This window comes from Chenopodium quinoa, unplaced genomic scaffold (assembly GCF_001683475.1).
Source record: "Chenopodium quinoa cultivar QQ74 unplaced genomic scaffold, ASM168347v1, whole genome shotgun sequence".
NCBI lineage: Eukaryota > Viridiplantae > Streptophyta > Magnoliopsida > Caryophyllales > Amaranthaceae > Chenopodium > Chenopodium quinoa.
In genome coordinates this window covers 3,804,958-3,820,529 of record NW_018742733.1, presented here as the reverse complement: position 1 = coordinate 3,820,529, position 15,572 = coordinate 3,804,958, and the positions used below count along the sequence as shown (strand labels likewise).

Genomic DNA, 15,572 nt, shown 5'->3' with positions numbered 1-15,572 from the left:
CATTTTTAAGCTACATCTTTTTTAGATGCTGCAACCATAATAGTAACCAGTTTGTATACCACTTTAGGGGTATTTTTTTGCGCTAGGATATAATCAGTCAAGCATACAACACAATATGCAAGGGTGAAACTACCCAAATATGACATTTCCCCAACAAAAACAGGGCGTATAACATCATAATCAACCAAAATTTCCAAGGTTACATTGGTGATTAGTTTTGCTTGTAACATTTTCTTTTATCCTGAACTGGCAAGCTTTGTTACAATATAAATCATTAATTGTCTAAACTTTTTAAATTCCTGAGAAGCTCTGGGATGTCATAACCTAACATCTCATCAACAGCTTGAATCAATTTCGGTTTCAACTTCTCAAATTTGTCAATGTTATAATCCCGGAGAACTTCCTGAAAATGCTCCACATTTGGAAAATCCCCTGCTGGTAAGTGGTACTCCCTTTGGATCTAAGCAGAAGAAAAAGTTTAGATCTCGATTAACAGAGGGTATAGCATAAACTATTTGCAGATATCATACATACAAAAAGAGGAAGAGAGTATGGGTAAGCAAGAAACCTTTCTGAATTCAACTTCCAAGTTCTCAATAAGACTCTCTTGCGCCTTGGCCTTGCCTATCAAAACAGGCATCTCCTTCTTCAGATGACTGATGATAAGAGCGTGAATCTTTGCTGCCCTAGCACGCTTCACAAATTCGTTAACCTGGAGATCAAACAACAGCATAAGTATCCGATATTTTGTGTGTATTTCTTGGAACTTCAACGAGTTCAACACACAAAAAATAAGTATCAGCTTATTTCTAGGAACTTCAATGAGTTCAATCCCTGCTACAAGTTCACAACACGAGCTAGCAACCTAATGGCAAATCACATTGCCATTTCTAACAATAACACTGATAGCAATTGATTCATAATCCTAGTCAAATGAATTCAGCAGACTTACTCTTCGGTTACAAGCATTCTTTGGAATGTCTTTTAGATCAGCAAGAAGATCATTCTGTTCCTTTAAGAAAAGATCCCGTACCATTTGACCAGCAACTGCTTCATTTAAAGGCCCATCATTAAAAGAGCTGCATACATGACAAAATTAGTAAATTATGTACCCTCATGAAATTAATTGAGCATTATGGCTCATAAACATGCGAGAAGCTGTAAGAGCTTAAAGAGCTAACATATTTCATAAGCAGTTCAATTTTGACAAGATAATTCAAGTCCCATATTAAGCTCAACTGGATGAAGCTTACCCAATGTAAACACGAGTAACCTCAGGAGTGTTTAAAACCTTCCCGAGTGACCACATCAATGCCCCATAAATCCTCATCAACTGCCGCATATCCAAACAGGGATTGAGATGAAAAAAAAAATAGAATTAATTAATCAACTTATAGCAATCCCACTGAGCACTTCTAAGAAGAAAAAATTAAAACTGTATTTTGAATTTGAACTTGCCATTCACCTGCTGAGTGTCCACTTGGTCTGCCTTGTTCAAAACAACACGTATCTTATCATCATGGCCTTGTAGCGATGAAATCACACGTTTGAATTCATCACTAATATCAAGTTTGTGGGGATCAAAAAGGAGTAAGATGAGGTCACACTTGGCAGCAAACCAAGATGTCACACCAGTGAAGTCATAACTCCTTTCTATTCGTTGCTTCTCACCTGATAATACCCCAGGGGTATCAATGAGAGTCATATGCTCCAAAAGCTTTAAGATAAAACAATAGAAAGTTCACTTCCTGCTACTGTACATATTGAAGATGTATACGTTAAGAAATGTTGCAGGCAAACTCACTGGATGTGGCATCTGGGAACACTCAAATTTTGACAAAAACGCAGACCCAAATGTCGTAAGACCTTTGTACGGCATGTCTTCTTGAACAGAAATTGTGTTGCCCGGAATACGTCTTTCATCAGGGCCAGACTGCAGAAATCTATATCAGATTAACCAAGAAAAAAAAGAAAAAAAAAACCTACAACAGCAATTACTCCACCAAAACAGAACAGGAGGAAATTCAATCTTTGAGCTCTGCAACAAGAATAAGAATGATAATAATCTTTTACCATAATGACAATAAATCTATCTGTGGTTGGTTCTGGCCCGACATGTGCTCCTGCAATAACCAGTAAAGGAGGTCTGTCAGAAATGGTATTACCACTCCACAATTTGAATTAGACCAACAGAAAAGAGAGAGAAAAGGCATTATATAACTACCAGGATAAGAACTTTTTAGCAAGTGCTTGATGAAAGTAGTTTTCCCAGTGGAATACTGTCCAAGAAGCATGACCATAGGTTTTGCATCAAAATCGCTATCTGTCTGTGACACGGAAAGGGAAAGAGAAAATGGTAAGATAATGAAATAGGCATTTGAGAACAAGTAATTAACTGACTTTATCACTACAAACATAGGAGAACGAGTCAATAAACAGAAAATTGGCAAATCTTGTGCCTTTAGTCCCTTACTAACACGGGTGATGCAAAATCGTTAAACTGATAAGTAAGCTCTAATGGCTTCAGCTTTTGTTCATACAACCTCTTTAGACCATCATATATAGATGTCATGGTAGACAATTGTTCCTGAAAAGTGTACCCAAAAAAATGATCAGGGAACTTGGTCCAATTTAATAATTAGAAATGCAAGCATTAACTGAAAAGCAGGAAAAAAAAGGACAAAAATGACCCTATGGCTAAAAAAACACAAACATAAAAGATAAAAACAGATGCAAGAAGTTCTGAGCAGTGAAAAGGATTGATCCAGCTCTAAACAATAGAGACAAAATTTTTGACTTCATAATTCCATCTCTAAAATATGAAATTACGGAGTACTTGCTTAGACCAGGCATCAAAAAAAGTTTCACCTTTTCGTGCCCTTGCTTCCGGTTACTTAATAAGCATTCTCTAACTAACAATCTGACATCAAGCATTAATTACAGGAAAGCCTGAGTCAAGCATAAATTTTTATTTTAAAAATTCACAATATACCACAATCTGAAGTTTTATACTTGAGTTTTTTGAAGAGTACATTAGCTGCTTCCTAATTGTATCCAAGCTTATCCTAGAATTCCTAGGAAATGACAAATAGTAACCAATTTCTTAACATACATCACATTGACATACTTTTCACCTAATGTTGGACTACAGAGCACAGCTTTGTCATTCCTTACCCAGTTACCCCTCGTATCCTTGAACTTCTGCCTCTTCTTTTAAAAATGATCTTTTATTTGCTGTTAACATCATTTTCTAAAATTTAATGAGTTCTTTCCAAGAAACTTTGAACTATATCTTGCAATTATCAACAAATTTGCTTTATTCTTATCTGCTTCAGAAATCCGAAGCCCTTGGATGCTGCATATTCTGTTTACTAACTGATTCCTGTCTCACACTCAATCAGTCAATAGTTCATTTCATGCATATAGTATTCCATACTCCCATTATACAAGGACAAATCCTTCCATAGGTCAACATTTTTTTGGTATTCCTATGCCTTTCTCCAACAAAGTTTCTGCTTCCTTTAACATATTCACAGCTAATTTAGCTCCATCAACCTCAACTATTAATTCAGTAAAAGCTTGTGAACATTACTCAAATATGAGATTTCACCTGAGGTTCTTCCAGGCCAAAGCTACAATTTTTGCATCAAATAAAGTATACCTCAACTAAGTCTATAGAGCTAACCTTCCCCATAATTGAGTTCAAACAAAAATTGTTGATTAGAGAATTGGACTACAAGTACCAACCCTTGGGTCATAGGCCTCATAGCTGATGAATATGGTCAAGACACACAAATACTTCCGAGTTGAAATATTTAAGCCTTCTTTCTTCCCTACTACCCCAACAGACAATGTATAAACTGCTTCTACATGCAACTAATATTATACTATCATTGATCAATGCCATAAGTAGCTTCTATTACTAGAAATTATCAATAACCAAAAGAGTTGAAATTAGGCCTTTTACTTGAGCAATAAACCCATGCAACCAAGTTCTCTTCACTTGGACAACTTTTCAAAGAACAACCTCATTAATAATTTGATACATACTAATCCATCCCAAAATATGTTGCATGTTTGAGGGTTACTGATTTTAAATACTTGTGTCAAAAGCAAAAAAAAAAAAAAAAAAAAAAAAAAAGTAACTTTATGACAAGGTGTAAAAATAACCCTATGTCAATGAACCTTTTTCCTAATCTTTGTTTAACAATGTAGGGAAGATGAATGTAGATGTATCGAATTCCCACATTCGTATTCGTAATTTACCAAGACTCATACTAGAAGTCTAGAACAACGGAACGATAACTCCATTCATATACAACGAAGATGCAATTACTCTTGGTTGTTCAACAAGGCTAATACACAATCATATTACAAGCTCCATTCATAGTTTGTATACCTCTATTATTCGATTAACACTACTAAATATTGGAAATTTATTAAAGACTTAACATAAATATACCAAATCATATTACAAGCTCAATTATATATATGTTCCAACATTTTTCCTGTGAATATTTCCAAATATTTATTTATTATTTTATTTAATATTAATAAAAATCGGATGATTTATAAATTCGTACTCAAAATCAGGTATAAAATCAATCCAAATTTCCAGATTGAAATTCACATTATAAAAACCATATCATTCCTTCGATTAAAGTTCAGAACATCAAAACTCTGAGTCAATATTACAATTTACAAGTATAATTGAATTGCAATGGAGAAATTGAGAAAAATAAAAGCCCTAGAAAAAACGAAACCAAAATTAAACTGAAAAAGGAGAAGATACCTCGTCGGGAATGCTGGAGAGAGAGTGGAAGCCATTGGAGCAAAGACGAAGAAGCTGATTATTGTAGAAAGTTGAAGCAGAAGAAGAAGAGGAAGGAGGAGAGAGAAAGTAGAAGCTTCGACATTGAGGTAGGAGCTTTAATGGCGATCTTCGAAGAAACATTGATGCCGCCATCTTCCCAGAATCTGAACAAAGGAAGAGAAAGTGGGGGAATTGTTATTCTTAGTTTTACACTTGACAAAACGGTGCCGTTTACTGATTTCTTGACAAAGAAGCACAAAAAAAAACACCGTACTTTTTTTTGTTAGGAAAACGGTTAGGCAAACATATTACTGTGGGAACAAGTTCATACAAAATATTGAACCTAGTCTAACTAATTAAGAGTCTAGGGTATTTTCTCTTCATATTATTTCTGATATTTTTATTGAAGGCGATAATCTTACTGTCATTAATGTTTTGCAGGGTCATTTCAGTCGTCCATGGAAACTTCAGCTTCTTATGGCGGATGTCAAGGCTATTTTGGATTCTTTTACGAATTTTCACGCAAACACACATCTATTGGGAAGGCAATCGGGCAGCAGACTATGTTGCCTCTCTCGGCTACTCAACTCCGACTCATCAAGATATAGATCCTTTTTTAGATAGTAAATTTTCTTATTTTTTGCTACTTGATAGTTTAGGTCACGGTCTTGCGAGAAGACGTACCTAAACTCCTCAAAGTACCTTACTTTTCAAAAAAAATAAAAATATTATTTTCAGTTCAATTCTTAATTTCTTGCTCTCATAAAATATTCAGCTCATTTCATTTAAGCTCATTTCAGTCAATTAGAACAGGCCCTAAAACTGTGATTTTGTTTCAAGGAAATAAAAAAAAAACTCCACAACTAGATAGAGTGATCTTATAAATTAGACAATTAGGCTTGTTTCTTCACGGTTGAGCTGAAATTATTTGTTTAGAGTATATAAACCGTAGAAGTATTATTACCAACATTCTTACAATTGAAGGATAACAAAAAGACCACCTTGATTTATTCTTTTTTTTTTTTTTACATAAATGTCATAGAATAATACGATTAAAACATAAATAACCATTTTAACTCTTTTTTCTTTGTCTTAAAAATGTACTCCGTGAATATTAAAACTTGAGATTCTTTATCATATCATAAGTTTCTACAATACTACTACATTAGAAGAAGATATGTAAATTCACTAAATTGTAATGTAGTAACCACACATGAAACACCTACTTGAGGCACATTAAAAGTAAAAATTAGTTTGTCAATGAATTTGAGGCACATTAAAATTAGAGTACTTTCATTAATAATGTAATTTCAATTGATAATAAACCAGCATTTGTGTAATTTAGTATTTAAATGGAAGAGGAACACGATATAACAATCCGAAGTCGTGTTGGAATAAATCAAATTGTCAAACCCTTAATAGACAACAATTACTCAATTTATTTCTAGTACGAACTTTGCAATTGAGATTATTTATCATATCATAAGTTTCTACAATTCTATTACATACATTAGAAGAAGATATGTAATTATGTAAATTGTAATGTAATAACTACACATGTAACAACTTTACACAATCTTCCTTAACAAACTGTCATATCAATTCCAAAGTTTCCGATTCTCTGGCGAAAATACAACTAGATATATATGCTAATGGTGCTTCTCCATTTGGTAACATAACAATCATCAACTAGAAATTTTGAGTTAAGTTTTCGAATTTGATCGAAGTGTCAAGAGCAGGAATCAAATGAAGTATACTAGAGAATTTGATCTTTACACCAAGGATTAGTAACTTTGTATCAATCATTCCTTTACAATACTTGTTTTTCTCTCATTAGAGATGTCATACCTGCCAAAATGCCAATGCATCAAGATTATCAACAATGAAAATTGCGAAATCTAAAAATGTAAAAAATGATTTGGGTCTAACAAAAATGGTTTAATCCATCTGAAAAGGTACTCCATCTGTCCCTAAATAATAGGCCACATTTATACTAAGCTATTTCAATTCACTAACTTTCAAGTGACATTTTGAGGACAAGTATGTAAACTCCAAATAACAATGGTTGAGTATGCTAAAAATGAGTAGAAATAGAGTAATGATTCAAAAAATTACCCAATCTTCCTAGTTAGTTGACAAAACCCTGTCATTGACATTGCAAAATTTACACTACACAAATTCCAGTTTCTCTGCAATTGAAACACAAAACTTAAACATAAGAAGAGTAAAGAATATAGAAATCAATAGCAAATAAGGCCACTAGAAAATCATATGAAGATACTAAACACAATCTTACCGGTGTTATAACCATGCCATATCGCGTCCAAATAAGTCCAGAGGCTGCTACGACTGTAAGCAAAAATCGACACGATCTGCCATACCCTTAGACTATTGAAATGGGACTAAAATTCCAAACATATGACCAAATATGCAACAACTTAATATCAATATATCATTAACAATGTGTTTGGACGAGAGGTTTTTAGTAAAAAGAGAAGGGGTCGAGAGTAATGCTCTCGCGTTCCCTTCCCTTTTGCTACCACGTTGCTATCCAAACAAGTTGTAAATAAATGTTAAATAGGCTAACCGATTTGCTGAGGGTACGAAATCGTCTCGGGTGGCTTGGTAAAATCTGCAACATTTGCGATGCTAAGACCCCATTTGAACGTTGGTGCCCAAAAGTGAACTGTATTGTTTATTTAATTTGATGGATCAAATACTAGTAATTATAATCCAAATTCTAGAATAACCAAAATTCATTCAAATAATTCAAACAGAATTACAAAGATTATTTTACACTCATTATACAGAGTAACAATTAGATTAAAATTGAAAAATGATTCAACTACTAGTTATATATTAACCGTTATTGATTATATCTCATATCTATAGCGCAATAACAATAACAACATTTTACATAGAATTATCTCGAGAAATTAAGCATTTACATAATTACATGCTAAAAAAAGTGAGCAATATTTAGAGATTTTAAAGGTGGAATAGAGGGAAAACAAACTTGTTTTGAGACCGGCTGGATGATTCCAAAAGGCCTTAAATTTCGAAGACGCCATGATTTTCTTGTGCAGAGCAATTTTACAGATTTTTTTTTTTTTTTTGGTATTTTTATAAAATTATTTTGTAATGGATCCAATCAAGAAAGGGTGGCTAAAAGCTTATGCATTTATTATTTGAAAAGTTTGGCCACCAAAAACTTAGGTAATCTTTAATTTAAATAATAGAAATTAAAATTATTACTTATACTTTTGTATTTCGTTGAAGTATGGTTGTCAAAAATAATGCAAGTAAATAAAAGTAGTAAAGCTTCAAGAATTGACTATGAGATAAGATTTGACTAAAGTCTAAAACTTATCCAATTAAAGTATTAGGTTAACGTATGAAGTATTAAGTGCAAATTAGAAATTAAAATGAATAAATATTGTGAAGAATTTTATACCATTATTTATTACCAAAATACCAAAAACAACATGACGTCAAAGTTCCTAAGTTTTCGTTTTGAAGATTTACTAAACTAAGGGGTCTTAACGTGGAAATCTTATCTAGGAATTATCCATTGGAAAGGTTGAACTTGAAGGTAACGAGAATCGAAACCTTCATCTATGAGCTCCCACTTTATTTTCTCAATAATGATGTATGTAGCACTTAGAAGTATGTATATACTCCCTCCGTCCCAAAAAGAACGACCCATTTGGCCAAAACTTTGTCCCAAAAAGAACGACCCATTTGGCCAAAACTTTGTCCCAAAAAGAATGACCCATTTGCATTAAAACACCACCAATTTGCAACAATATTTGTGCAAAATTAGCTTCCCCGTATAAAAATTTGATTTTCCATGTTATTTTATTATTTTCTCTCTCTATTTTTTTACGAACCCCATGTAAATTTATATTTCCAATATATTTTTACTTCTTTTTACTTAACTTTCTTAATACCCGCGTAATCAACCTAAATGGGTCGTTCTTTTTGGGACGGAGGGAGTATTATATACACATTAAATATACTTTTTGAAAAAGAATTAAGTTAGAATTCATGACAAAATACGCGCAAATCATTATAATCAATGTTAATTTATCCTTAATTTTTTTTTTTTAAACTTCTTATACATAGCGTTAAGGACTGTGTTTATTATTTTTCTTTTAGATTTTCATCATTATATTTTTGAAGAAAGATTTTCATCATTATTAATTTGTGTGGATAAGGTAATTAAATTCCGGTGAATAAAAAAGATGGATATGATCCTATAACAAGTGCAAGTAAATGATTTAGGTTGCATATAATTATAGAGCTCTAAGGGCTTATTCTGATTGACTGAATAGAAGTGAACTGAAGTACTGAACTGAATATTGAAAACGGACTTAAAAGTTGAAATAGTTGAATTAAGTTAAATCCATAATGAATGGTGCATAATTTTTTCCTTTTTTATATTAATGTCATAAAATGTATTTTATACTTTTGAGCTCTGTATATATTAACCTATAGATAATAATTTATTTATGTTGTCACTTTTTAAAATTGATGTTGATGATATTTACAAAGTAGATTTTATCAATGGATATCAATGGTCATTAGATTTTTTTCTTCATCCAAATGAGTCAATAGGGCAATATAAATTACTAATGGGGGTGAATGAAGAAATTTAAACCGGTTTGTGAGCTTGTCATACACACACCTTCAATCTTAATTAACCAGTAGGTTAAAACCTCATTGGTTATCAGTAGTCATTTACTCATTTGTCATATAGTAAAGGATTGTTTTTTAAAATACCAATTAGCTAGTAGAAAAATGACGATCATATTCTAATAAAATGATAAGGAATTCTGGCAAAAAATCTAACTTGAGCACCAATATTTTTTGCTAATCAGGCACAATTAGCTTTTTGATAAATATGTTGTAGAATACATCTAGTACATCTCTGAAAGACTTAGAAATTCCCTAAAGCTCATCTTAATTTTACAACGACACTCAAGATGTTGGAGATCGATTGAAGTTATTTCATACATAAGAAAAATTGCCAAAGATTCCATCATTAGTTTCCTTACAAGATACATGACTCTTTGAATTATGCCACTGATACGTTAAGTGATTCGAGTATCTTATCATCCAACTCGAATTTCATATCTTTCTTGTCTCTTCCAATCTTTACATACTCCTCATACCGCTCCTTAAGATCTTCCGGAAGGTAGGTAGTTGCCTGCCATCCGAGGATATCCTTAGCAGCTCTTGGTTCCGCGTAAAAGTGCTGAACAAAGGACAACAGATTCACAAGAATTGAGTTACAACACTAGAAAAAAAAAAGATGTAACAGAAATGTTATGTCTGTTAGCTGTTAATTACCATGTTACGGAAAGGGAAGGCTTTCTTGGCATCAACTCCGATTGCCTTTGGATCATAATGCACGATTTTGACAGGGCGACCAGCTGCTTGAGAACAGAGTTTGGCCATTCCATCAAGGGTCACTGCTCGATCACTTACACAATTGAATATGTTTCCGCTTGCTGCAGATGGGTTTTCGACTGCTGCAGTAAGCATGGATGATAAGTCCCTTACATGAGTGATGTTAGTCAGCTGCATTCCTGAACCGGGGATAGGAATTGGCCTGTCTCGAACAATCCCTGACATTAGACACATCAAATGAGATACAATTAGGAATAAGGCCTGTTATCTTCAATTTATAACATTTAGTTTTAGTATTAGTATTAATCAGTTTATATAATCATCTTCAAATGAATCAGTTTAAGACCATCTTAACCAAAAGCTTAAGCTGATGGCTCCAGTATCGCGTTATAGGACTATCTCAACCAAAAGCTTAAGCTGATGGTTGAAACTCAGGAATATGTTTTATACTATAGTAGAATCAAATCTGTAAAACGCAGTGATAACAGGCTAAAAAAAAGGCAAGTGAACAGAACTTAGCCTAAGAATATTGTCTGTCAGACTGAAGTTATGAACAAAAATCAGAAGAATGTAATGATGAACGTACGATCAAAGAACCATTCTTCACAATCCTTGTTGTTTCCTGATCCAATCATATACTGAGGCCGGAAAGATGCCCAATTACTGAAAGTTTTAGCAATACTCTCTTCTACTGCAACGTGCGAGGCACTAGCTTTAACAGCATCCTAAAACAGAATGATCAAACTAAGATAAACAATTTGTTGTACAAACAAGTATGCAACAATATTTTCTATGGACTCGAAATGCAAACTTACGCCTTCAACATGAGGAGGCTCATCTGTAGGATTATATATTCCAGCACTGCTGATAAACAAAAACTGTTCCACTCCAGAGCTTTTCGCCCAGTCTATCACAGGACTACATGTTACAGCTGATTTTTATCAGTAATTTTGTTATAATTAACACAAACATCATCTTCATCGAAATTATTTGACAAGATAATAAGCTAAGAGTTCATGATCCTTGTCATAAATATAGATCGAAGTAGTTTTGATAAAGCATATTACAACATGAATACCTCACAGCTTCTAGGTCCTTGCCATTATTATCGAGCACCACATCAAAGGTTTCTCCTCCCACTACGCTCCCAATGTCAGCCGGGTTCCCCCATATCGTCTTTCCTCCAGCACTTGTAATTTCCTAATCATACCAAAATAAAGGATAGAAACTGTCACAATCAATTTTATCAAATTCGAAATAGATTTCATTTCGAGTTGATCAATATGATCAACTCGAAATGCCACAGTCAGGGTTGTATACTTGTATCAGTTGTATGTGAGGTGTGCCTAAGCCTAACACAGCACATGTACAACCAAATGTACCACATTATATATAACAGACAGTAATTTGATTAGAGTAACTAAAAGATAAACATTCAAGGGAATGAAACTTAACAGAAAAGCGGGTGAAAGGCGGTTTTTTCATTTTGTCAGAGCTTTCATCTCCAACAGTAAGGACTGTGACTTGATGACCGGCACCCAGAAGCTCTTTAGCAAAGTAGAAACCAATAACAGCATGTCCACCACTATTGGTGTTAACAATAAGCACCCTTTTCTTATCTGAAGCACTGGCATTAACACTGAAACCGCTACTGCAGACATTGCTGCTGTTTCTGAACATCAGAGGAAAAACAGCGCGATTTGATGAAAGTGAGGGACTCATTAGAGGGGAGAAAAAGGAAGATTTGGAGGAAGAAAAACAGGAAGATGAAAGCGAAAATGGTGGGAGTGTTTGAGAAGGATTGTTGGCATTGATGTAAGATTGTTGAAGTAAAGAGGAAGAAATGAGGGAATTGGATGAAAGAGCAGCAACAAAAGTTGCCATTTTTTTCAGTGTTTTAGCTAGTTTCTGATGTTGGTGATCTTGTGATAGCTCGTACACCAACTTTATTTTAAGGAGTTGTAAACTTTTTTATTTGAATTGAAGATGGGAGGACTATCTTAATTCTTTCAGGATCAAAATTTTTTAGAGGCTATATATGTGGTAGGAAATGAGATGGATAAGGGGCCTACTTATCCCAGTTATTCATGACCAAGTGAGTCATCTTAATACAAGTATGTTGTACTGGGCTCTTGTTCTACTGGCTTGCTCGAAACGGGTTGGACCGTAAACCTCCCACCCCCTCCGGTCCTCCTAAAAGTAGGATTCGGTCCTTAACAACTTTAATACCAAAATGCAACGAACACACACTCATTGTGTCATCAACGTCTCTTCTGACCAAACCAATCCAAATGAAAAAGCGCGATCAATTATTTTCTTCTTCCTTTATTACATTTCATGTACAAGTATATCTTATACTTTATCTTAGTAAATTAAACGAAATGTGAAATGTCATATAGTTTATGCTATTTGTCCCTTTTGTTTCCATTTGTTTACTGCATTTGATTTTTCATGGTATTTAAGACACGTCTTAAAACATAAATATCTCCAAAGTCGTTTATGCAGACATTTAAAAATTTGATATTGTAAAGTAGATATTGCAACAAATCCAACAAGATCTCACGGAGTATATATTATTTCTTATAGAACAATGATAATTTGTGGTCTACTTCGTATTGATCATGTTACACATTGAATAACTTTGGATCGATATCCAATCACAGAAGAAAAAAATAAGGTAAGAATGAATTATGTTGAGGAGGAGAGTGTCTGAATGATAGTCTTATGCCATGGATCAGAGAGATGCTCCACAAGATTCTCAATTGGACCAGTATGTGTTACATAAGCTTGCACAAATATGCCTAACATAGCTATCATTGCCAACCTTCCTGAAAAACATTATAATTCACACTTAATTATCAACATCTATATATAAAGTCTAAATTTTGAAAAGCTTTTATAATTATTATTGAAACAAAATAAACAGGAAACATTGATCTTGGAAAATTAGACTAATGAACTAATAAAAACTTACCATTTTTAATTTCTTTGAGCTTCCAATCATGAGCGTTTTTTATATCTTTGGCTAGCCCAAGAGGGTTTAACAGTGGGCCACCTGGGTACCTGTTTTTCCAAATTTATAAATCATCTAAGCCAAACCAGAAAAATTGGATTAACCCTTTGCGCATAGCTTTTATGGGTTTAGCAAACATATAGGATGAAAAATATACCTTTACATGTATAATAAGTGATAGGTGGTAAATATTTTGGGGGGAAATATTCAACTTATATGATGGTAAAAAGTATCACTACATGCATAATAGTACACAAAAAGTACTATTTAGACACTTTATATTTTAACAGTACATTATACATGCATAATGGTACATATAATGTACCATTGTAGAGTGAACTTTTTTCATAAGCTTGTCAAATTTACAATTTTGCATGCGATAAGTTACTTTGATTTTTTGGTGCATCTATATTGCTCATTTGTATACAAGTTTTTTAAAGAAGTTTGGGGAAAAAAATAAGTGAGCAATGTGTTTAAGTTGGTACGGTATAAAATATAACAGATGATATGATAATATAACTTATTAAAACACCTCAAAACGAAAAAAAGAATCAAAAAATAGAATTAAATAAATGTAAATTAAACTTATTAAAACACCTTAAAAAAAAATTTAAAAAAAAAAAAAAAAAAAAAAAAGAGTCAAATTTATAACAGTTTAAATATGAAAAGATGATTATAATTAAAATTACCCAGGTTCTAAGCCCCCAAATGCTGATTCCATGCCAAAGAAAGGACCATCAGCTTGTGATCCAGGATTAACAAAGTCCATATACCTTTTAGTTTCCACAAATCTGGCAATAGTTTATAATTAGTAAGGGACTTAAGTAAAATTACAGCAAATGAAGAGTGCAAAATCTTGGTAATCTTGCCAAAACAATTTACCCCATTAGGACTAATTGGATAAATAACAAGGTTCTTGTGCTAGCAAAGTCGAATTTGGTTGCACCAGCCTCGTACCACACTGGCAATCTACTGATCCCTGCAGTCCGAAGCAACTGCATAGTGTAGAATAGACTTCATAGTCAAGTTCAAAAAATTATATTCCCTTTCTCATTTTACTTGCCTCAATCAGCCTAACAAAATCTATACGAGTAACATAAAATGGTTACGTGCAACAACTATGTTATATAATGAATACAAAAGTACGATTCATTTGCCAAGTTATATTTATCATCTACATTGTTCAAGTACTTACATCAGTGAAAAGAATGCCAGCAATACCAGCCATAGCAAAACGGGCATGAACCAATTCAGCCTGAACATACCACTTTAAGCTATCTGGGTCCTCTCCCAATCCAAGTGGGTCGAACCCGAAATCTCCTGCCAAACTAAGCAAACCAAAGCCCATAAGTTCAATTTTTTTTTTTAGAGAGCCACAAGGGCGGAGGTGAGAATCCGATCCCAAATCTTTTGGAATTGGGAGGGAAGCTCTAACCACTTGAGCTATCCCTCACTCTCATAAGTTCAAAATTATAAATACAAATGGACCGACCTACTTAAATTCCATAAAAAAAAATGCACTATTAGCTTGATATTAATTTTGTTAAGATTTGGTCTAATCTATTTATTTTTATTATTATTACTACGTATTATTTCTCTAAAATCTTTCCGTGTTTTTGCATTATGTATCAGACTATCAGGGAAAAATAAATAAAGTATTAAGTGAGATCTTGCGAAATTCATTTTAAATGTGTCCTACAGAATACAAATGTCTAAATGTTCATTAATCTATACAATTAAAGCAATAAGTGAACCGAATAATATAAGGTTGTTCCGAATTGATTTGGTCGATATCTTTCTTGTTTAGTCTTAGCTAGTCTGATTACGGAATAAGTTGATGAGAACTCATCCTTAGTAACATGATAATGCAAGAAATTACTAATGTTCAACTATGAGATTGATTAAGCAAATTTTAGCAATCAAAAAAATTATTAAGAAATAAAAAGAAACAATCTTTTGTCAAAAAAGAAGAGAAACAATCATACCTTCCATCAAGGTGAGATGGAGGGTCAAGGCCAGGAAGCCACGTGGGGCGCGCTTGAGCTTGAAGAACAACTTGCCTAGTTAATCTATCATTAGGAGTTGCTAATATTATAGAAGATTTGTACAAATTGTTTGTTAAGAAAGATGATGAACCAAAATTACAAGGTAGTTGTTTAAGGATGTTTTTTGCTACAGAAGTAGTTGCCATTATTTTTTCAATTTTCCTTGCTTAATGCCAAGCTACTCGAGCAATATATGCCATAAAAATGCTTCACTTTTTACTTGGTGGCAATGAGATATATAATGGGCCCAACTTATCCTATTGTAACCGTAAGACCAACCTATCCCGCC

The 15,572-nt window shown here is 33.3% G+C and overlaps 4 protein-coding genes across 4 annotated transcripts; all 4 read right to left on the bottom strand.

Moving 5' to 3' along the window:
- Positions 1–37: 37 nt before the first annotated feature.
- LOC110723920 (EH domain-containing protein 1-like) lies at positions 38–5,043 on the bottom strand. The gene is made up of 10 exons (XM_021903332.1): positions 4,793–5,043; positions 2,474–2,587; positions 2,225–2,327; positions 2,074–2,123; positions 1,805–1,933; positions 1,466–1,717; positions 1,254–1,333; positions 953–1,079; positions 569–712; positions 38–460 (listed from the first exon to the last, which is right to left on the bottom strand). The coding sequence occupies exons 1-10, from the start codon at positions 4,964–4,966 to the stop codon at positions 275–277; spliced, it is 1,359 nt and encodes a 452-aa protein (XP_021759024.1). The 5' UTR covers positions 4,967–5,043; the 3' UTR covers positions 38–274.
- A 1,185-nt stretch (positions 5,044–6,228) lies between these two features.
- LOC110723918 (mitochondrial pyruvate carrier 3-like) lies at positions 6,229–8,098 on the bottom strand. The gene is made up of 5 exons (XM_021903330.1): positions 7,830–8,098; positions 7,401–7,499; positions 7,110–7,162; positions 6,929–7,002; positions 6,229–6,661 (listed from the first exon to the last, which is right to left on the bottom strand). Exons 1-5 carry the CDS (start codon positions 7,882–7,884, stop codon positions 6,616–6,618), a joined length of 327 nt encoding a protein of 108 aa, XP_021759022.1. The 5' UTR covers positions 7,885–8,098; the 3' UTR covers positions 6,229–6,615.
- Positions 8,099–9,646: 1,548 nt separating this feature from the next.
- Positions 9,647–12,236, bottom strand: LOC110723917 (chloroplast stem-loop binding protein of 41 kDa a, chloroplastic-like). The gene is made up of 6 exons (XM_021903329.1): positions 11,681–12,236; positions 11,304–11,425; positions 11,041–11,143; positions 10,812–10,950; positions 10,166–10,443; positions 9,647–10,070 (listed from the first exon to the last, which is right to left on the bottom strand). The coding sequence occupies exons 1-6, from the start codon at positions 12,107–12,109 to the stop codon at positions 9,891–9,893; spliced, it is 1,251 nt and encodes a 416-aa protein (XP_021759021.1). The 5' UTR covers positions 12,110–12,236; the 3' UTR covers positions 9,647–9,890.
- A 526-nt stretch (positions 12,237–12,762) lies between these two features.
- On the bottom strand, positions 12,763–15,482 carry LOC110723597 (photosystem I chlorophyll a/b-binding protein 5, chloroplastic-like). The gene is made up of 6 exons (XM_021902945.1): positions 15,224–15,482; positions 14,434–14,566; positions 14,121–14,233; positions 13,928–14,029; positions 13,200–13,288; positions 12,763–13,053 (listed from the first exon to the last, which is right to left on the bottom strand). The coding sequence occupies exons 1-6, from the start codon at positions 15,427–15,429 to the stop codon at positions 12,914–12,916; spliced, it is 783 nt and encodes a 260-aa protein (XP_021758637.1). The 5' UTR covers positions 15,430–15,482; the 3' UTR covers positions 12,763–12,913.
- Positions 15,483–15,572: the final 90 nt, after the last annotated feature.

Coding starts and splice junctions, on each gene's coding strand:
- LOC110723920 (XM_021903332.1), bottom strand. CDS start 4,966: ATGGCGGCATCAATGTTTCTTCGAAGATCGCCATTAAAGCTCCTACCT. Junction 2,588..4,792: donor TCTCCAGCATTCCCGACGAG/GTATCTTCTCCT, acceptor TACACTTTTCAG/GAACAATTGTCTACCATGAC. Junction 1,934..2,073: donor ATAGATTTATTGTCATTATG/GTAAAAGATTAT, acceptor AGATTTCTGCAG/TCTGGCCCTGATGAAAGACG.
- LOC110723918 (XM_021903330.1), bottom strand. CDS start 7,884: ATGGCGTCTTCGAAATTTAAGGCCTTTTGGAATCATCCAGCCGGTCTC. Junction 7,500..7,829: donor TCCAGCCGGTCTCAAAACAA/GTTTGTTTTCCC, acceptor TAAACAATACAG/TTCACTTTTGGGCACCAACG. Junction 7,003..7,109: donor ATGGCATGGTTATAACACCG/GTAAGATTGTGT, acceptor TTTCAATTGCAG/AGAAACTGGAATTTGTGTAG.
- LOC110723917 (XM_021903329.1), bottom strand. CDS start 12,109: ATGGCAACTTTTGTTGCTGCTCTTTCATCCAATTCCCTCATTTCTTCC. Junction 11,144..11,303: donor AAGGACCTAGAAGCTGTGAG/GTATTCATGTTG, acceptor TGTAACATGTAG/TCCTGTGATAGACTGGGCGA. Junction 10,071..10,165: donor CCTTCCCTTTCCGTAACATG/GTAATTAACAGC, acceptor TCCTTTGTTCAG/CACTTTTACGCGGAACCAAG.
- LOC110723597 (XM_021902945.1), bottom strand. CDS start 15,429: ATGGCAACTACTTCTGTAGCAAAAAACATCCTTAAACAACTACCTTGT. Junction 14,567..15,223: donor CCATCTCACCTTGATGGAAG/GTATGATTGTTT, acceptor TGGTTTGCTTAG/TTTGGCAGGAGATTTCGGGT. Junction 13,054..13,199: donor GCTCAAAGAAATTAAAAATG/GTAAGTTTTTAT, acceptor AATGTTTTTCAG/GAAGGTTGGCAATGATAGCT.